The following is a 22,977-nucleotide window of genomic DNA, read 5'->3' on the forward strand; positions in this document are numbered from 1 at the left end:
CTTCAGATTACTTATGATCTTTTTTCTCCCCTGTTGAGAAACGTTCTCCTGCTTAGTGTCTCTTCACATGACGTCGTCCCCATCTCCCCCATCCATGGGGGTTTACCAAACGGACCCCTCTGCTCATGCACTTGGGATTCTGGGACTCTGCCAAGAGCTGTTCACACTGGTGTACAGTACAGAGCCGGCATATGTTTATGAAGACATTAATATGAAGATGTGATTCAGTGATGTAAATAGGTTTTCAATGTAATGAGTTCCGGGGATGCAGGGATGTTCTTTTAGATGAGTCCCAGGGACATTTTATGAGTCCCACTTCAACGACGTTATATAGGAGTCATATTTTGCCATTTTTACAAATCGCAGCATTTAACTCCCATTTCATTTGATATCGTTATAATGTGGTTATATTCATGTAGAAAACAGAAGAAGAAATGTTTATTATGACTAAAGCTAAATAAACTAGAATAAAAAACAGTACAGTAGTACAGTAGTGCATCCCGTGGATGCAGAGGACGTTGTTTTATTGCGTCCCCTTAACTATAAACTGCGTTTTTGGATGCAAAATGCAAAATTTTAATCTCTGTGATTAAAACTTATCTAAGGGCTGAGTGTTGCAGGATGCAACTGACTGAAACTGAGGACACGAGAGGATAATGTAATGACCGTTACAACATATCCTCTGCTACTATTGCAGTCAGAAACGCTATGCTTTTTCGCCAAATGTTCACCCCAGAAACGCCAGTTTGACCATTTCTGAAAGTATGAAATAAGACACAAAGGCCACCCCTTATCCTAAACTTATTTGTGATTTTTTACTATTTTTAAAAACCTTTCAAAATAGTTCAAATAGCCGATTTACAAGCTCACAACGTGTCGATGTAGATTGGCTAGTTGAACTATTTTAAAATGTTTTTTAAAATAGTAAAAAATGGCAAATACGTTTAGGAATAAGGGGTAAGGGTGGCGCAAGATAGGGCCCAAAATGGTTAAAATCAAGAAAAGACAACACGTTTGTCATATCACGATATATAACAATATGCAAAATCCCAGATGATATCTAATCAACCATCACAATATCGGAATCAATATCTTCCGCCCTAGACTAGACGATATTTTGCAATCTCCATTACAACATATCCTCTGTTACTATTGCTGTCAGTCCTACCAGACAGACAGACAGACAGACAATCAAAATTCAGTCCTGTTCCTCTTCCCCCCATAATTCATTAGTGTTCATTCTCTTATACGCGTCCTCTGAAGACATTCTTCACATTTTTGTGGAACCAATTTCACGCTCAGGTTTCACAGTTGATCGGGTCTCTGCATTAGACAGAGGTCTGAATCCCCAATGAGAGCATGTTTTGCATATGGACGCTTGATGTGTGCATCACATACAGTACCAGTATGGATAGTAATTTGTTTCACTGTGGGTGTGTGTGTACTGTGTGCATGCGTGCATGTGTGTGTGTGTGTGTGTGTACTGTGTGCATGCCAGAGAGGTAAAGACAAAGGGAATATGACAGTGAAAGGGTGTGTGTGTGTGAGTGTGAGTGTGTGCGTGTGCGTGTGCGCATGCGTGTTTCCTTGCATGCTTCTATGTGTGCGTGTGTCTGTGTCAGAGAGAGACCAAGATAGAGAGCGAATTGCTGTTGGTGTCAATGAGCATGTATGTTTACATAGCATGTAATTGCGTAACATGCACCCAATTTAACACCACAAACTTTAATGAATAATGCAGGCGACTGCAAGGAATCCTCTTTGAGATGCAGAGTTTCACACTGATTGCAACAACCTTCACATTTTGAAACCACTAAAAATGTGTGTAATATGGTAAAATAAATCTGTGAATAAACGCTTGGATAAGTACTGTAGGTGGTGAACTAACTATGTGAATATCGTTGCCACCGGTTAGAAACCTTGTCTGTCCATATTTCATAATGTTTCGCAAACGAACGCCCTAATATGTTGTACAAGAGTCACATAGAAAACTAAATAGCAGATCTAACAAGCTCAGCAATTTTCAATACTTTTGAAAATGTTTTGAAAGCTTTTGAAAGTGAAAGTGGTTAAACCTTTCTGTGGGTTTCATACATATTAAACCAAATAAGAAGAGCTTGCTCATCTAAACGATAACGACAATGGATCAAGTGGAACATGTGGTTCTGTTTTTTCCATTTCTTGAAAAGCAATGGTTTTGAACATGCACGTTTTCTGCCCGAAAGCGCCGGTATGTTGCAAGCGCATTGCCATTTGCCTCCGTGTCGAATGTCCCCCTGTGAGATTCCTCTGAGCCTACAGAGAAAAATGGGGGATTCCATTCCACGTGCTTCACCAGTTTACATAACCTCTCCATGCACCGCCATCCTCCTACACACTGATTCATACTCCCAATACGTCTTACTGTAACATCTTTTAACCACTTAAACCGCTTCCCCTGTCGGGTTGAAACCTTGCATGTCCAAAACGTTTCCTTTTTGAGTGGTGCAACCACTCCAAGGAACAGCAATGTCCGTGTTAACATATGTGACTCGTGTTAACCTATGTGTGTTTGACTATGAGTACCAGTAGGGGCAAAAGTGGCACTGTCGTGCCAGAAACAGAGAGAGAGAGATAGTGCTGCACTGTTGCCTGCTAATATGAGAGAGAGAGAGAGAGAGAGAGAGAGATGAGAGAGAGAGAGAGAGAGAGAGAGAGAGAGAAAGAGAGAGGGGGGCAGGGGGAGAGGGGAGTTGCACCACTCAGTTCACACAGGTGTGATTCTTTCATTATTATTTAAAAAAGAAGTAGTGAAAATAGCAGATCTAGGAGCTCACACGTGTGTCACCGCTACACGGTGTGAGCTTGTACAGTACACCATACTCTCGCATGACGAAGAAGGGCATTCATTTACCGAAATAACATAAAAAGTTGAAATATGGAGATACAATGTTTCTGCTTCCGCACACCCAGGAATCAAACCGGAGACTCGCTTGTCAGCCATCAGAGCCCAAGTGGTACGCACCCCAACCAGTCGGCCATCGGGGCTCCCCTGAAGTCAGCATTCGTTTACTTAAACCCATTTTGGGCGGGAACCCCTTTTGGTGTTAGCATTATGTTATGCTTTAGCTATTGAAAAATAGCAGATCTACAAGCTCATAGCGCGCCACCGAGTGGCGCGCTATGAGCTTGTAGATCTTCTATTTTGAAAAACCGAAGAACGACTGACATAGAAACATAGCTTTTTCAGAAAACTGTCAGGATGTAGAAGACATTTTTAGAATCTGATCTCAGGTCAAAATGGGTTAAACCATTCTTTCCCAACTCACTAGAAAAACAACCCTGGATGAAATGACGTCTGAGCAGCGTATCAGATCACAACCGCAGTACCAACAATAATAATTATACTGTATATTAATTTATCCACATTTTTATTTGGAATGTGATGAAGTCAATCTGAATCTTTTGTTTACTCATACCACCAATCAATCATAGTCCAAGGAGGTCCTCTAAAGTTACTTTCTCTCACCCTATTTTCTCATCTTTTCTGTCTTTCTGCTCCTTTTCTATGACTTTACCCTTGGCTCACACAGTTTGTCCTCTCCCATCCCTCACTGATGTCTCCAACAATTTGGGATTTTGGTCATGAGCAGCCATTCTTTCTATGGGTAGATATAGTAGTGTCAGAAGCCAGAGAATGGTGTCTACCTGCATTGAAATGTTGCAAGACATGCAGTAAGTTGAATTAAAAAGAGAGAGAGAGAGAGAGAGAGAGAGAGATGTATTGTTCCCGACTTGCTTGCATTGGTCCCGGGCAGCAATTTCGATGAATTGAATACAAAAGGACCCCAATGAAATCAAGTCATAGGCTTTCTTGGGTTTAAATCCTCTTAGCAGACCTTGTATTTCCTGTATTGTATTAACTGTATTTCCTGTGCTTTTTTCCTGCAAACTGCTAATGAAGTATTCAATAACTCAAAAGTCTGGTATAAAGGGCCTACCCGGGCCCTCATTGAGCTCACATGGACACTTTGTGAGTTCGTAGATCAGCTATTTGAACTATTTTAAAATGTTTTTAAAAATAGTAAAAAGAAACAACCAAAAAAGCCAAAAAAGTTTGACACAAGGGCGCTAGCCCCTCCTATGCCCAGCTTTCCCGGTTTGTGTGAACACAAAAAACATTGTAATTGGCTGATCACCCCATAGCGATGATTTGATTGGCTGAGCAAACTAGCAAAGTACATATTGAAGACAAAACTGAAGGCAGAAAAGTGAAAACTCTAAAAGTGATTGGCCGGAATGGCTTTTGTGATGATTTGATTTGGCTCAGCACAGAATGTGATATATGATGATGTATGATGATTAAGAGCGCCCCTCACTTCACACTAGTGTGATTTTTCATTTCAAAAGAGATAAGTCATTATAATTATTATTATTATACAGTTTTATTTATACATTTTAAGGGACCCTAACTCTACACACTAAGCAGGTTACCACATGACTGTACACTGCTTATACATTGTAGAAATTATACATAATAAATAATTCAAATGGACAACATTATCTTGTGGCTTCAATTTAACAGGCCCTATTGGTACTTGTCACAGCAATTGAGTTTCATTTCAGGGTCCAGAGGGATTGTTATTAATTCTTTGAACAAGCTTAGGAAAAAAAAAAAAGGTACGGAAGAGAAATGTGATACCGGTTAAGGAGGTGTGTGGAAAGTGCCTTAATCCATTTAGACCTAAGTTCGATTCTACAAAATAATGTTTTCTAAAACATGACAGTTTTTTTTTGAAAAACCTATGTTTCTATGTCAGTGGTGCTCAAACTATTTCATTTCAAGGACCCCCAATATCATATGTAATTGGCTGCCGACCACTATCTGAAAATATGTTGTTCCAGGGACGCCCCCCAGAAGCAAAGATTTGACTTGAAAACGTTCGCTCTGAAAGAATATATTCAAACATTTGGGCCACATTTTCACCATTTTTCAAAAATAGCAGACCTACAAGCTCATAGTGCGCCACTCGTGGCGCGCTATGAGCTTGTAGATCTGCTATTTTTCAATAGCTAAATTATAACATAATAATGTTTAAAACACCAAAAGAGGTTCCCGCCCAAAGTGCCTTAAAGATTTTTTTTACAGTTCAGTGTCTGGAATTCATCAGAGCACAGCTCTAGAAATAATCATCTCTGGTTTCGTATATCCACATGGTGGATAGGGGGGAAAACACATCCACTTGCCATACTGCTCGTCCACCTGTATCAATACATACTTGGCACCAAGTCCAAACCCTTCATCTGGAAATGTATATTTTCAGGTAAAAAAAAAAAACCCACAACCCTCTACGGGGCTTTAGCTCACCAAGAGTGACTCTGTGTTTTTAGTTTTGAATTACAGACTAACTATTATGCTGTCCTTGAAAGACTCTTAGTAGAGCTCGCCTTTATGTGTGCTATTGCTATAGCGCCCATGGCAAAGCAAGGGATTTCCATGAAGCAGGGCCTCACACTCTGTGAGCCTTGCACACTTTTGGTTATTCACTCACCATATTGCCTCACAAGTGGAACAAAGTGGCCTCAAATACCCTTGTTTAAGAATAACAAACCAATGTGAGATTCACCTCAAACGAATCTCGCAGATAGCACAAAATAAATGGCCACGCCTTGTGCTTTAACAACTGTTTTTAATGCCATTTAATATATGTATTTGATTTCACAGGAAGACCTACTGAGAACACGGAACCACAAGATGGCAGCGATGGAGATAAACGACAGCGTGCATATTATGACATCTGGACCTACAAGGGCTTTAGTATTTCCCCACATGTGACACAAGTCTTCCGTAGAGGAGCCATTGATCTGCTTCCTGAGACCGGACTCCCCGCTGAGTTTCCCATTCCATCTTCTACATGTCTACCCTGACCCCATGTCAGTATGTCAGACTCTAAGTATGGGGGCTGTCTCCAAACGCACAGCAAGTATGGCCTCCGTTGTTCATCAGGGGCCGAGTGCTACAGCCTTAACAAAGGTCAAAGTGGTCAGCTTTCTGTTAGGTTTGACACTGACCTTCCTAATCATGGCTTCCTACATCTTGACCTGGGACAGGAAGGGACTGCCGCTCCCGCCTTCACCCTTTCAGCTTAGGCCCGTGGTCGTCCCAACAAGTACTGCGGTGTCTGAACTCCCCTCCGAAAAGAATGAGATAGACATTAGACTGCTGGCGGAGATCATTGAGTCAAAACTTGAATATATGCCCAGGAAGGTGCCTGATGAGAGGGAGGTAATTGCATCAGACTCCCAAGTAAGTCTGTGCAGGGAAATAGACAGTATGACTCCTGTTTGTCCTCTTAATAAATACTCATACATGAAATATATTCATTTTTAAAGAGATAATTATTTTAAAGTGTTTACATATGTGCAAAGGTTCCATGACAAGTGGTCTGTTTCCTATCTCCCCACTTTACAGCTGTTCTCGGCGATACCTCGCCGGTTTCTGCCCAATGTCAAGAGCCCTTGTTGGCTCGAGGAATTCTCTGGGGAAGTTAACGTGGATCCATACAGGCGGAACCGCTTCACACTTCGCTCCAAGAGCTTCAAGACCGTCTGTGACTCTCTCAAAACTAACTTCCAGGGACACTTGTACCACAGAGAGGGTAAACAGTATCGTCTGCGTTGCTTGCCCTACTTCTATATTATCGGCCAGCCCAAATGTGGCACGACTGACGTCTTTCACAGACTGCAGCTGCATCCGGAGGTCAAGTTCAACACGATGAAAGAGCCACACTGGTGGACCCGGAAACGGTTTGGTTAGCCATTTTTCATCTTTGTTGACTCAGTTTATGGCAAAAATATTATCTGAGGAACTATTCTGTCATAATATTCTGTCATTGCTTTTTGGTTTACCATAAAAAAAAGTCAAATAAAGGTGGCCTTACACTAGCCGATCTGATAGCACCACACACTACACTACAGGATAATCGGAGCGGGGCAGAGCAAATATCAAACATTCTTGTTGATCGGGCCGATCCGGATCGCGCTTTGAGCGGTCGGGCACCCCCCGAGCGTCAAAAATGCCCGATTATCGGCTAGTGTAAGGCCACCTTAAGAGCGGAAGAGAAGGTGACAGGAATCCAGAGAAATGTGCAATCTGATCCAACCAATCAAAAATTCTGAACCAATTACGTTTATTCATCATGTGCATTTGCACATACTAATAAATACCTGACTCGTTATTTGTTGTTCATATGCTGTAGGCTCCAAATAACATTGCTAGAGTACACAGGACAGCTGTTTACAAACACATCATCGCAGAATAGTTTTATAAAATAAAGTTTATGGACATAATGGGCTCCATTTTCATCAGTGCTAAACCACTTATCTTATACCTAAACGTTTTTGCCTTTTTACTATTTTCTTTTGTAGAGAAAAGCCCTACAAGGACAGGTGCATCGGAGCCAGCAAACGAATGCGAATCATGAGAAAAAAGAGGTCGCGCACACTGTCTTCACAGCAGTTTATTTCAGTTGAGTGACAGATACCTGACGTTGTCACATTGAAGTAAACTGCTGCTCTATAAGTGCAGGACCTATTTTTTCTCTTTTTCTTACTATTTTCTTTTAAAAAACATTTTTGAATAGTTCAAATAGCTGATCTACAAGCTCACAACGTGTTGATGTAGATCGGCTAGTTGAACAATTTAGTGTTTTTCAAAATAGTAAAAAAAAAAAGTCAAAGAAGTTTAAGGATTAAGGGGTTTAGCACTGACGAAAATAGGGCCCAATATCTTGGTATAGTAATACAATCCAAGCAGAAATATTATATAATGAGCACTCCTGTATCGTGAAAATCAAGTCTTTATCTCTGTGGATATATTCTTAAGCCTGCAAGCGGTTAAGAATTTTGGTATGCTGCGTGGGTGGTGGAGAGGACCAAGACCTCTTGTACTTCTAGTGCTGCTGTGAAATGTGAATCTACAAATGTAGTGGTTTTCAGAGCCAGCGCTGTTGCCAGTTCCTTTGCCTACCGACACACATGGCACTGATTGCAATTTCTACCATCTACAGTAGGCGGTAGACATGTAGACATGATCAAAGTACCGGATAGAATTATTGTTCATGTTATTGCCAGGCAGCTACCCACACCCTCTTGGCCAAACATTTTGATTCAGGTTAAAGGACAACTTTAGTTTTTTTCAACCAAGGTTCATGTTTTAGGTTGTTATTAGATAAAGTAAAAGATGAGTGTACATTTTCTTTCATTTGCTGCTTTCTTTCGTTTTAGGGATTTTAGCTGTTTTTGACAGGGGGGCGGGGGCATTCGAGCATGGGGCTAAATATGTATTTTTTTACACAATTTTATGGTGATTTATTTTTTTATGGTTTACTATAGTCCTAATAAACGCCAGGAAATTACATCTGGCCACAGAAGATCACAAGATCTACTGAATGTGAAGGTAGCCTACTGGGGGAAGGCTTATACTGTGTGTATAGGCTCAATATGTCAGTTTGACACATTCAATAGATCCTTTGTGGCCAGATGTAATTTCTTGGGGTCTAGTAGGACTATAGTAAATAATAAAAAAATAAATCGCCATAAAATGTTGTAAAATAAATACTTATATATTTAGCCCCATGCTCACATGCCCCCGCCCCCCTGTCAAAAACTGCTAAAATCCCTAAAACGAAAGAAAGCAGCAAATGAAAGAAAATTAACACTCACCTTTTAGTTTCTCTAATAACAACCTAAAACATGAACCTTGGTTGAAAAAAACTAAAGTTGTCCTTTAAACAAACTAAAACTGTTAGACGGAGGCTCATCAATGTACAATTTGGAACTTTGAGTTTCTCTTTTTTTTAACGAGGTGAAATTGTGAATGATTGAAGCGGTAAGTAATCGAGAGGGTGATTTTGCTTTCCTTGTCTTTGTGATTTAGGGTATATCCGTTTTAAAGATGGCTTCCAGGGGCGTTTTCCTGTGGAAGATTACCTGGACTTATTTGACTTGGCAGCCTATCGCATTGAGGAAGGCCTGGTAGGAAATTCATCTGGAGACCATAGCAAGCTCCAGCTCATCACAGGTAAACACACGTGAAGGACAACCTTACTGACACAGCCGTGTGTGTGTGTGTGTGTGTGTGTGTGTGTGTGTGTGTGTGTGTGTGTGTGTGTGTGTGTGTGTGTGTGTGTGTGTGTGTGTGTGTGTGTCAAATAAAATCTCTGTTGATTTTATTTGGTATGTGCTGACAGGACTTTTGTGCAGCCAGAGAGAGGAGCCTGAACCGGATTGTATGTTTTTCCTTTAACTGTGTATGGCGACCATCGGGACAAACTTATCGCCGAGAGGCTAAAGCGGGGGAAATGTTTACCTGTCAGACTCGCTGCTTGTAATGAAATCACTTCTCCAAGATCCATGTGTTTCAGCGTTTTGTTCATTTATTAGAGTTTGAAAACAATTCATTTAGCAGCATCAGCATAAAGTGCATAGTGCGACGTGCAAATGACCTATTGGTAGCATAGCGTTGTATTTGCGTTCATAAAGCGATGCGGTCAACAAAGTTGGACTTCTCCCCGTTCACCCCCTCTCCTTCCATTCATGAAACCCTCCGGTGAACAGCTGACTTTACTACCTGAACCCCAACACCACGTGACCTGATAGTGAATGACATGATCATTAAAACCATAGCAACTCGTCGAGCTGTCTATAGGCTACCTGTCACCAACAAACTGTATTGTCATTCCACGCACAGTTCCTTAGTGGATTTCCAGCTAATTGGCACCAAGCTAAGCTGCACAGCAATGCAGGATAGTCAACTTAGATGACTAAAGGAGGGTTTTATTCGGTTTAAAAGTTTGTTAGTCTCATTATTTGGCCTTGGAAGACAGTCCAATTAGTGTGTGTCTCCTAAAATCAAAAGCCTGTCACACCTACTTTACCGGCAGACTTTGGGCTGAAACAACAGCTGTCACAACCTCTGCATTAGAATAGGCCTTCAGAGCTTTACGTTTGTAACCAGAAAACCATAATAACCCATAATATCCAGAAATAACGTCCATGTCTACCATCACAGTCACTATCTCTTCATTGTTATGGGCAGCAGCACCTCAGTAGATCAGATATTTTAAACAAACTGATATTTCTCCCCTCTGCTTGAAGACATATTAAAGATCGTAAAGATGTGCTTGTCCTGTCCTAGAAGTAAAACGCATACAAATAATGTCATTAAATATTATTCATCTTAAGAACGGCATTGAAGATAGTCATGACATTATTTAGCTCAAATAAAAAAAAATTGGTATACAGTAAACAAAGTAGACAAGCAATAATCTTGTAGTTTTGTTTAAAATGTTCACCAGATTGACATTATATACTATGTTAGTGTATCTGATGCTACACAAAGTATATAGTTATAGAATAAAATGTGTAGTTTCATACAGAGTCAGTTATAAAGCAAGTATTATTCTCAATGCCAAATGCAATTCTGTGTCTGACACAACAGTATGTCTGTTACACAATGTCATCGTCGATCTGCATCTGAGCTTTTTGAGTGGTGCAACCACTCCAAGGAACAGCAATGTCCGTGTTAACCTATGTGACTCTGTGTTAAGCTATGTGACTCTGTGTTAACCTATGTGTGTGACTATGAGTACCAGTAGGGGCAAAATTGGCACTGTTGTGCCAGAAACAGAGAGAGAGAGATAGTGCTGCACTGTTGCCTGCTAATGAGAGACAGAGAGAGGGAGAGAGAGAGGAGGGAGGGGGGGGGGGGGGGGGGGGGAATTGCACCACTCAGTTCACATGGGTGTGATTTTTAACATTACTGCCGATTGCTACGTATGTGGCTCTATCCCATTTTAACGGTATATTTCCAAACTGACTGGTTGCTGCTACCCAAGGTAACTCCACATTTTGACAATTGATTGGCAGGTGAAGGTAGCGCATCCACTATGTGGGACAATCAAGCCTGGAGTTATCTCCACGTCGAGGAGCAGGAAATAGAGCCATCTCTCTTGGCCCAGGACTTCATCCACGCAGTCCAGCCCGATGCCAAAATCATCGTCATCCTCAGAGATCCAGTGGAGAGGTACAGAAATCAACTCTGAATCAAACTAGTTCTGTCTGTACTCTGTATTGCTCTTAGGCTAAATGGAAAGTGTACTAAATGGAAGTTCTGCTTTAACCTGAATCTGTAGTGTAAAGACAAGCTCAGTTAAAACCCATTTTGACCTGGGAACGATTCTATAAATTTATTCTAAATCTTGACAGTTTTCTGAAAAAGCTATGTCAGTCGTTCTTCGATTTTTCAAAAATAGCAGACCTACAAGCTCGTAGCGCGTGAGCTTGTAGATCTGCTATTTTTCAATAGGGTTAAATCAGTTAACCCATTTTGGGCGGGAACCCCTTTTGGTGTTAGCATTATGTTATGCTTTAGCTATTGAAAAATCACACCCATGTGAACTGAGTGGTGCAAGGTCTTATATAGCCTGATCAGCGGTGGCCTGACGTAATGTCAGTGACCATAGTAACCATGCTCATTTTATTGGGTCCCACGTACAGGTACACACATAGATACAAAGCTGGTTGTTGGAGTGGTTTGCACCACTCAAAAAGAGAGAGAAAGAAAGATCATAAAAAACAATGTATCTGCAAATTTAGGGGGGGGGGGGATATATATATTTTGACGGGATCTAGCCCCTCCTATGTCCAGCTTTGAGTGTTTGTGTAAACACAAACATTGAAGATGAAAGTGAGGACGCAGATTGTAATTGGTCGAAATGAGATGATGTATGATGATGTAAGCCCCTCACTTAACACAGGTGTGATTTTTAATGTTTATTTAGCAGTATAGAGACCAGTTCCCTCCCCCTTCATCAGGCGCCAGGCTGGCCAGGGGGAGGCAGTATAGAGACCAGTTCCCTCCCCCTCCATCAGGCGTCCCGGCTGGCCAGGGGGAGGCAGTATAGAGACCAGTTCCCTCCCCCTCCATCAGGCGCCCCGGCTGGCCAGGGGGAGGCAGTATAGAGACCAGTTCCCTCCCCCTCCATCAGGCGCCCCGGCTGGCCAGGGGGAGGCAGTATAGAGACCAGTTCCCTCCCCCTCCATCAGGCGTCCCGGCTGGCCAGGGGGAGGCAGTATAGAGACCAGTTCCCTCCCCCTTCATCAGGCGCCAGGCTGGCCAGGGGGAGGCAGTATAGAGACCAGTTCCCTCCCCCTCCATCAGGCGCCCCGGCTGGCCAGGGGGAGGCAGTATAGAGACCAGTTCCCTCCCCCTCCATCAGGCGCCCCGGCTGGCCAGGGGGAGGCAGTATAGAGACCAGTTCCCTCCCCCTTCATCAGGCGCCCCGGCTGGCCAGGGGGAGGCAGTATAGAGACCAGTTCCCTCCTCATCAGGATAAATATTTTATCAGCCAAGTCTACAGACTTTAATGTTTGTTTAGGGCACTAAATGACGACGCAAGACGTGATGTGGCCGACGTGTCGCCCCTCACTTCACACAAGTGTGATTATTAGGAGAGCGGCATCGGCTAACCTGATTAGCCAGCCCAACCCAGGAAGCTTCATTGATTGGCCGGGCTACGCGGAACATTCGTGCCGCTGTAACAATATAAGCATCAGCGCAGCAACGTCAGCTCCGTGTTCTTCTATGGAGCAGACAGAAGTGAGTCCAAGAAACGTTTGCCCCACTGTTTGTTTTACTGTCGTCTGAAATGCTACACTGGACGCAACAGGTGGACGGAGTTCCTCAGACTGACTACTGCGTCGCCGTCGCAACGAGCGAGCAGAAGCTCTACTCCTTTTCTACGTACCACAAGAAGAAGAACATGGATGTCCACGTCTTCAACACGGTGTCTTTAGGCTGGGAGAAGTTGACACTCAGGGGTCCGTCCATGGTGATATGCTACGACTTCGGCTACACAGCTGTGCTGATAGGAGATACAGTCTACGTCTTTGGAACTGTGTGGAAAGGGTGGTACCACAATGTCCTTTATGCGTTTGACGTCGGCGCCCACAGATGGTTCCAACCCAGGGTTTCCGGGACTGTTCCGGAGTACGCGGACATGCGACATGGCCACTCGGCCTGCACCTTGCAGACGGTCATGTTTATCATAAGAGGATACACTGACGAGACTGGATCGAGTGATGTCACGCACAAGTTGGACACCAGCACGATGGTCTGGACTTTGATCAACACCGGGGGAACTCCACCGCCTGTCTCATCTTATGCCACCATCATCGGGACAAAGATGTTTGTATTTGGGGGTGGGACTGACAGCATCAGTGTGTTCGATACAGAGAGAAACCTTTGGCTGGACACACCTTCTCCAAAGCTTCTTCCAGAAGAACGCTGTGGTCATTCAGCATTTAACTACAATGGAGAACTGTACATATTTGGTGGCTGCAACAATAAGACGATACGAACGACCTTCAATGATGTGTGGAAATTCAGTCCAGAGACCTTCTCCTGGAAGAACGTCAAGCCCAAGGGGAAAGGACCACGTCCAATTTATAGCATGTGCTGTTGCATGATGGGAGCTCGTATCATCCTCTTTGGAGGATACAGATACACATTAGACGACAGGATACAACCCACTAGTGAGCTGTACATCTTAGACCTCAGTCCTAGTCTTAAGACACTGTGCAAGCTAGTAGTTATTCAGTACAGTCTTTCACAGTCTGAACTCCCACACAACATCAGGTGGGAACTGGCAGCCAGAACAGCCAACAGATGACAATGGTAAAAACAAACAAGGACAAATCTTGTCTATCAGGTTCTCTTGGCAATATCGGTACTAAAAAGTAAAACTAAAAGTATTTTTCTTCCGGTGAAAAAAAAGAATCCCTTTCTGGCCAGTAAGTACTTTTTATACGTGTGGTGCATGGGGGGCTCAGAGTGCGTCCACTAAGGACATTAGGCTTTGTAATGACACAACCCGTCTTTGTATTGGTGAGTAGCGAAAATGTTCTTTATATTTTCGCTACAGTGGAGAAGCTGGTCTGCAAGCATTTCATGCAAGGGCAGGAAGCCAAGATAAGAGTCCCATAGCCTTAAAGCTGCTATAAGCAATAATATGTCAACATTTTAATGCTTTTTGTTGCTTTTTTGGGGGTGTATTCAGACAGACAGCAAGAAGTAAAACGCTCCCAAAAAATCACACCCGTGTGAACTGAGTGGTGTAAGGTCTTATATAGCCTGTCTGACGTAATGAAATCACACCCGGGTGAACAGGGTGAACATAGCAACCATGCTCATTTTTTCTGCACAGACTAACAAAGCCAGTTGTAGGAGTGGTTTACACCACTCAAAAACATGTGTCATCGGGGGCCACAATCTGCATTCAAAGATGTTCCTAGCTTTGCCATTGGTTGAAAAAAAAACCCTGTCGAAATGACTAACCAATCCGGAAGTAGACAGGCAAATGGACCAATTGCATTAAAATCTTGCTTATAGCAGCGTTCCTGAGAGCATTCCTAAAACTGCACTTAACACGTGTGTGCGCGTGCGTGTGTGTGTGTGTGCGTGCGTGCGTGCGTGCGTGCGTGCGTGCGTGCGTGCGTGCGTGCGTGCGTGCGTGCGTGCGTGCGTGCGTGCGTGCGTGCGTGTGCGCACAACATTAGCTATGTATATATAGATTGTATTGTTTTTATACTGTGCTGAATAAATAAATACAAATACAGGTAAACCAGGAACATAGCATCATGCGCATAGCATCTGTCTAAATAACCTGCTATCTAAATATTAATCCCTTAAGACCCGAGCTCAAAATTCAAACATTTCTTCTAATTCATGACAGTTTTGAGTCATTGGTGCTCAAACTATTTCATGTGAAGGACCCCAAAAATGTAATGTACTTATTGGCTGCCGACCCCCATCTGAAAATATGCTGTTCCAGGGACCCCCCCAGAAGCAAACATTTGAGTAAAAATCACACCCGTGTGAACTGGTACAAGAAGAAAGAGGTACCTAGCTAAAATACTGGGCTCAAGTTACTACTATTCTCAACTCCCTCCCCCTAACGCCTAAGGCAAGATACAGATCCTCATAAGACCTCCTCAAACGGAGCCTCTTACACAGCCCAATTATGACAGCTCCCTGCTAATACAGGAGTAATGGTCATTACAGTGCCAGTAATGCATGGCTGTGCTTGTTTGCATAGTAAATGTCTTTGTGGTAGAGAAATACACTTTGCATGACCTTACTAGACTATGCATGAATCACTCCTTTTCTTTGAGTAGGCATATATCACTCTTTTGCTTTGAATAGTCATACATGTACTAACTGTATCACTGCTTCACTTTGAGTAGCCATACATGTACTGTCTGTATCACTGCTTCACTTTGAGTAGCCATACAATACGAATACTCTTTCACTTTGTGTAGCCATTAGGCATGTAACGATATATCGTATATCGATATATATCGATATTAATCTCGACGATATGAATCGATTCATTCAAATTTTTTTTTTAGGGGGGCTAGTGTGTGATGTGAGCTTTAGTCATATTCCATCATATTCAAATGCTTTTGGAGAGAAATGATAGTCACTTTCAGTAGTAGAGCACTGTAGAGGGGAGCTGTGTGTGTCTGTGACTGTGCCCAGGTGATGATCATCAAGGAAGGCAATTATGTTTCTACTTTCTGCACTGTCAAAAGTAATGCTACTTCTTTTGCAATGTAGTTAAATAAAACATCTCAGGGGGGAAGATAAATTATATAAAATTAAAAAAACTGTAATTTTTCTTTAAAATATATTTTTTTAATATCGTGAAAAATCGTATCGTGAACCTCATATCGTGATACGAATCGTATCGTGAGTTGAGTGAATCGTTACATGCCTAGTAGCCATACATTATTCTTTCACTTTGAGATGAATCATCATGGATGCATCACACTCTCACTTTGCATAAGCACACACAGATCCTTTACTTTAAGTGGGCATGCATTTTTCGCTTAGATTAGATTGGAATACATTACATTTTGTTTTGAGACACCCCCCCCCCCCCCCCCCAAATAAAATGCTCTATTTCTGATTCAAAACAGAAACAAACCAAAAATAGCCAATCTACAAACTCACGTGATGCTTTTTGAGCTTCTATTTTTAAATTATTTCGTTTTTACATTTTTATCAGATCTGCTCTTTTAACCCATTTTGGGCGGAACCCCTTTTGGTGTTAGCATTATGTTGTGCTTTAGCTATTGAAAAATAGCAGATCTACAAGCTCGTAGCGCGCCACCGAGTGGCGCGCTACGATTGACATAGAAACATAGCTTTTTCAGAAAACTGTCATTTTCAAAGAGACATTTTTTTTAATCTGATCTCAGGTAAAAATGGGTTAAAGTGGTTACTAGTTAATGTATCTCTTATAATGTGTTAACTCATAAACTTATAAACAACCCTTAGTGATCCTGTGATCTCCCACCCATCATTATAACACTTTATAACTCTGTGCTCACAGGCTGTATTCTGACTACCTGTACTTTAAGATGACCAACACGTCAGTGGAGGACTTCCACCTGAAAGTAATTGAGTCTATACGCTTATTTCAGTCCTGTGTGTCTGAGAGCTCCCTTCACTTCTGTGTCTACAGCACCACGCTCTCCAACTCCATGCCGGTCAGTTCAAGTTCAAGTTTATTTTTTTCTTTCTTTTCTCCTTTATAATAGGCTAAGGCTATATATATAGCCTTAGCCTATATATATATATATATATATATATATATATATATATTTTTTTTTAAATCTTTTTCTAAAACACTGAAAGGTCATTCCATCAATGCTTTTTTTGTTTTGTGACACGACAAAAAACACAACAGCTGAGTATGGCAGGAGGCATTAACCTCCTTAATCTCCCAGGCATTAATCTCCCAGTAAACTAGGGACATACTGTATGCAGAATCTGAAACATATATACATTTATATATGTAATATACGACATTTTTAATAATTATGCATTATGAGAATCCATGTCACATACATGTATGTTTGCTTAAGAATATGGATGCAAAAAACAAAATACTTGTGAAATTAAACCACATGGCCTTTTAAGATATCAAAAAGGGCAGAAAGGAGAAGAGTAAAATAGTTTTTTTTAAGAAGAGTTTGAATGAATGCTATAGCGAGACAATATGGCTACAGTTAGAACATTGCAGGTTTAGATATATTGCCCTGATGACCAACAGTGTACACTAGTGTCCACTGCTGTCCAGTACCTTAAGCAGCACTAAGCTTTGGTGAGACACCCTCCTGAGACAGTGTTCCCACCACGCGGGCGGGCGGACGGGCGGGCACGCACGCACGCACGCACGCACGCACACACGCACGCACACACGCACACACGCACACACACACTATGGATGATAATGATCAATAGATAAGCCGTAAGAACTTTCACAGATTAAGTTGTCAATACCGAACCTAGCAAGTTCACACCTTTGGGGCGTGACGTGCATGAGATAGATGTTCTCGCCATGTCCTAAAATCAGACTTCTCACCCATGTCTCAGAAATGCTGAGGAAAGGACAGTTTCCTTCTGCTGCTTTGCATTATTGAAAGTGTTGGGCGTTTGCTATAGTGCTGATGACTTCATTTGCTATTTTTGTGCCTTTTGGCTTGGCGCCCGTCAAACTCTGAAAACTGAGTTGAGCACATGCACCAGTTCCCTTGTTTCTTCTTAAAACAGGACTTATCAGGAGTCGAAAATACGGCAGCGGAGATATATATATATGCGAGAATTGATGTAGGCATAAAAAAGGGCACTTTCTCCATGAAGGCAGAGCACTGGTTGGCAGTCCTACAGTATGTGTGCATGTGCCCACCTGGGCCCATTTCTGGCAGATCCCAGCATCAGTGAACGCTTCCTGTGTCAGTTTATGCACTTATCTCAATCTCTCTCTTCGCTGTGCGAAGCAACCCAGCTCAGACTCTGTGTGAGCATCTCCTGCCGCTGATGATGAAAGGCCCTGTGGTGTCCTTGTCTCATCCCAAAGGAACGCCTGTCCCTTACTGTACTGTATGTGTCAGTTGGTGTAAGGCCTCACTCAGACCTTTACTGCATTGCTGTATGCTTGTTGGATGAATGTTGTGTAGTGTCATGGCCGCCCCAATGCATTTCCAATGGGAGTCACATGGTTTGACACAACATTTGTGTTGTATGAGGGGGAGGGGCGCAGTCGAAACACAGCCGAAAGCCATACAACAGCTTGTAGTCCAAAATGTGGACTACAAACCATGTGACTTCCATTGGAAATGCATTGGGGCAGCCATGAAACTACACAACATTCATCCAACAAGCATACAGCAATGCAGTAAAGGTCTGAGTGAGGCCTAAGTCCCACATGAACAGTGACATGAACCAGGCCCAAGGATAGTCTAAGAAGGATAAGACGCGAAGACCGTACGGGCGACGCCATGTTGCTTTGGAAGGAAAGAAACATGCGCAATGGGCTATATGCAGCCAACACTTCCGCGTTCAGCTTCCTTGGTCTCAACTGCGCATGTTTCTTTCCTTCCAAAGCAACATGGCGTCGCCCGTACGGTCTTCGCGTCTTATCCTTCTTAGACTATCCTTGACCAGGCCCAGGAAGCTGTTCCAATGTTCTGGGTGACTGGCCAGTCTTTTACCACCCCAGTCCCCCACTCACCGTGTGACAGAGGAACAGTGTCTTTATCCGCAGGAGGTTACGTTTTGAGGCCTCTCTGATGAATGGCCTCAAACACGGTTCCCTCGGAACTGCTGTGTGGTGCACCTCGACCAGTGGTGGAAAGTAACTAAGTGCATTTACTTTTGAGGTATTTGTACTTTGCTCGAGTATTTCCAATACTTTTACTTCTACTCCACTACATCACAGATCCAAATATTGTACTTTTATGCCACTACATTTATTTGGATTATTATTATGAAACATACATTACCCACTTCAGCCCTACATTTCGGCCAATTGAAAATAGACCATCTATTCTACAAGATCGCAATGCGTCACATAGCGACGCATTGTGAACTTGTAGATGTGCTATTTTCAAAGGAAAACTTGAAATGAGACATTCTGTCTAAAGAGTACTTTCTACTTTTAGTACTTTATGTACATTTTGATACCAATACATTTGTACTTTTACTCAAGTACATTTTGAATTCCCGACTTTTACTTGTAACAGTCTAACAGAGTATTTCTATATTGCAGTAGGCTATTGATACTTTTACTCAAGTAGAAAATGTGAATACTTTTTCCACCACTGACCTCGACAACCTCCACACAACAGTCCCGGAGGACCCTGGCTAGGAGTCGGATCTTCTCCATTAGCTGTCTAAAGCAGTACAATTCTTTCAATGGAGGATGTGAAAGATTTGGTTTTGAGATATATAAAAATATTGGTTTTGAGATATATAAAAATATTCTGACAGTTCAACAGTCAGATAAAAAAAATTCTCATTCAATTTTTATTTGTTTTCTGATCAAGCAAAAATACAGTATAATCATTTTAAAGTATACAAAATTGAACTTAAAACACACTCTCACACACACACACACACACACGTACGCACGCACGCGCGCACACACGCACACGCGCACACACACACAACCCCCCCCCCCCCCCCCCCCCCCATCCTATTCACAGAATAATCAACCCACAACACATCCATTACATCACCGGGTCAGTAAGTCTTTCAGGTCTGATATTAGGTCTGTCCACATTGAAATTGTGCCCTCTTGGGCCTGATTAATCCTTGCCGATGACAGTTCCAGTTCCAGATAGGCAATGTCCAGAAAGCTTCGCAGCCAATGTGTTTTGGAAACGTCATGTGGGGGATTCCAGCGTTGGGCTATGATCTTTTTGGCTGCCGTAAGCCCAGCCAACAAGACATTACGTGTCTTTGCCGTAAGAGGTAACATAGAATCATCGTTTAACAGATGTACAAATGGATCCATCGAAAATTGTACTCCCAGTAGATCTGTCAAAGTCTTTGTAACTCTTCCCCAAAACTCGAAAATCCCCGGACATTCCCATACCATATGAACAAATGAGACCAGGGTTCCTGGGGCACAGAATGTGCAGTGTGGGTCAGGTGCCAATCCCATTCGATGCCTAATTCTCGGCGTTACATACGCTCTGTGACAAAACTTAAAATGTATATACTGATGATTTGGATTCTTTGATGCTCTTATTCCAAATGACCTCCCAATCTACTTCCCGCCCTCCATCAGCTATATCCCTAACAGTCTCAGATAATTAACTGAATCATAACCTGATCATAACAGGTTGGCACATTATTGAATTGTGTAATTAAGTGTTTAGAGACAGACAATATTATATCACCCAGTTCTACTCAGTTCACCTGTGAAGTAAGGAACTACAAAATAATATATCAAACTATATCTATCCATAATAATTCAGTTTCTTGCATTATGCAAGAAATTGACAAAGCCTAGTTATTAACAGTGTACTACATTAATCTTTGAGAAGTGGGCTGGGGTGTTTGTTCAAATGATGAATCAGCGGCTGTGACATTGAAAACAATCTGCCATAGTCTTTCACATTCAACAGGAAGGTACCCTTGTGTTATAGCACCCTCTATAGGTAACACGACATTAGTGCAGACAGAAAATGCTGTTCTCTCTAGGAGTCTATGGTGACATTGAATTGACAATTTAAGTACTGTTAAATTGTCTGCATCAAAAGTAATCAACAAACTAACTGGTCAAACAATGGCCAAATTGTCAAATAACCCATTTTGGGCGGGAACCCCTTTTGGTGTTAGCATTATGTTATGCTTTAGCTATTGAAAAATAGCAGATCTACAAGCTCATAGCGCGCCACCGAGTGGCGCGCTACGAGCTTGTAGGTCTGCTTTTTTTGAAAAATCGAAGAACGACTGACATAGAAACATAGCTTTTTCAGAAAACTGTCAGGACGTAGAATACATTTTTAGAATCTGATCTCAGGTCAAAATGGGATAATATAAGAAAGTGGCACAAATCTGTGAGCTTGTAGATCTTCTATTTTCACAATATTTATCTGTGGAGTGGGGCCAAACAAAATTGAATGCCTCAACTCCTACATTGTAAAGTGCTTATCAGGGGGGGTGGGGGACAATTTCACACCAATGAACCATTTGACACGATGTTGAAGCAGAGGCGCATCTACAATAAGGTGAGGGCAGGCGTCCGCCTGTCCAAATCTATTTCTGGCCTGGCCAAAATCCATACAATGAGAAAAAAAGAGGACAAAAACAAGACATGAGAACTATTAGTGGACAGCTGATTGGCCGTCGCGGTAGAGCGCGACCCTCAATCACCCATTGGAATGTAAATGCAAGCCTTTCAGCCTTTGTATACTACTCGTCTGGCAGGTATATCTCTTTGAAAACCTTTAGTGCTATGATTGTGCGCGGGGAGACGACAATTAACACATCTTGCCTGTCCAAAATATAATTCTTGCCTGCCCAAAATGTAATTCCTGGAAACGCCACTGTGTTGAAGCCAGTTTTGAATTGCCTCCACAGGTAAGACTGAGCCTGGGTATGTACATTGTCTTCCTACTGGACTGGCTGGCCGTCTTCCACAGGGAGCAGATTCTAGTTCTTCGTCTCGAGGACTATGCAACCAACCATAGACTGACAATGAAAACAGTCTTTGACTTCCTGGGAGTTGGTATGTTCACACATCATATACTGTAAAATCAGTGAGCGCAAAACATCCACGGCGCATTCAAATTAGCGTTTTATATTGTGAACCACACCGAATCACACTCAAGTAGTGCTTTGAGTAAAACCAAGTGGATAACGGCTTGAAATAGTATATCTTCATTTATAATCAGTGGCGTGCACAGATATTTAGAGGGGCAGGTGCTCAAGGATAAAAAAGGGCACCTTGTGCAGCGCGTGGAACCGGCCGGTTGCCTAAATAGTGTGAGATTTATAGATTCTGGGGCCTACATAATATATTATAAGCTTTTTATTAAGAATTGATCAATGTCACCATGGTCCACATACTGTACAGTGTACACTGTACAGTGTACACTGTACAAAATAAATAAATAAATAAAAATAAAAAGTTTTTTTTTCTTTTCAAAAGGGCACATTGCTCTAGCACCCCCTAGTGTCTATCTGTGCACGCCACTGTTTATAATATGAAGTATCCATTTCATGTCAGTGTCTTCTTTCTCCTCCACTGGTTGGCAGGGCACGCGGAGGCAGCGTTGACCAAGACACCCATTTCAAACACTCGGCGGGCGGCAGACCGGAGCCTGGGTCCCATGCTCCCCGCCACCAGAGACCTGCTCAGGGACTTCCACCAGCCCTTCAACCTCAAACTGGCCAGCGTGCTAGGCAACGGAGACTTCCTCTGGACTGACACCTGAACGGACGTGTAGCGGTCTAGCGGATGCATTATACAATGTATTGAGATGGATTACGGTGGGCGGAATGTCTTATCGACAGCTGGGGCAGCTGCAGGAGCTGGAAAAAGTGGAACCGGTCTGAATAAAGAATAAGCTAGATGGAGAACTCGTAGATCAACGGGGGACCAACAGGGTTCAGACTATGGCGTCTTGCAAAGTTTAATAAATTCTGAGAGTGCAAATGGAACCGAATGGAACCGCACGGGTCCATTTGGTTCCATTTGCACTCGCTCGAAGTTTAAAGAATACCGAGTCTGGGGGATTTTTGTTTTGTGATATTTATTTGCCTTTAAAAGAACAAGAGCGACTCAAATGAATGTTAGTCTGAATTACTGTGGCTGTTGGTGGGGGATGCCTGTATCCAGGGACGTGGTGGGCCCATAATTCAGCCCGGGAAGTGGAGTTGCGGAGTTGCGGAGGCCCTCTAGGCGCGCGGCCAAAGGCCGTGTGCCGGTGAAACGAAACACCGACGAATCAAGGGCATGCGAGCGCATTTTTGGTCACTTTAGGTCCTACAGTGACATAAAATCATTGTCCATGGATGTCATGTTTATACCTGCCACAGAAGACAGTGCTGCATTGTTTTACACAAAAGGGATTTTT

The 22,977-nt window shown here is 42.6% G+C and overlaps 1 protein-coding gene across 2 annotated transcripts in view; it reads left to right on the forward strand.

Moving 5' to 3' along the window:
- Positions 1-22,716, forward strand: part of LOC306930643 (carbohydrate sulfotransferase 15-like) — a 30,531-nt gene extending 7,815 nt beyond the window's left edge. For both annotated transcript variants that reach the window (XM_079511709.1, XM_079511710.1), the window contains 7 exons: positions 5,705-6,286; positions 6,452-6,791; positions 8,918-9,061; positions 10,909-11,065; positions 16,437-16,593; positions 21,479-21,626; positions 22,157-22,716. In XM_079511709.1, coding sequence (XP_079367835.1) covers positions 5,912-6,286; positions 6,452-6,791; positions 8,918-9,061; positions 10,909-11,065; positions 16,437-16,593; positions 21,479-21,626; positions 22,157-22,335 — 1,500 coding nt within the window. In that variant the 5' untranslated portion in view covers positions 5,705-5,911 and the 3' untranslated portion in view covers positions 22,336-22,716. The remainder of the gene's footprint in view (positions 1-5,704; positions 6,287-6,451; positions 6,792-8,917; positions 9,062-10,908; positions 11,066-16,436; positions 16,594-21,478; positions 21,627-22,156) is intronic.
- The last annotated feature ends 261 nt before the right edge of the window (positions 22,717-22,977 follow it).

This window comes from Electrona antarctica (genome assembly GCF_951216825.1).
Source record: "Electrona antarctica genome assembly, chromosome: 10".
Classification (NCBI taxonomy): Eukaryota; Metazoa; Chordata; class Actinopteri; order Myctophiformes; family Myctophidae; genus Electrona; species Electrona antarctica.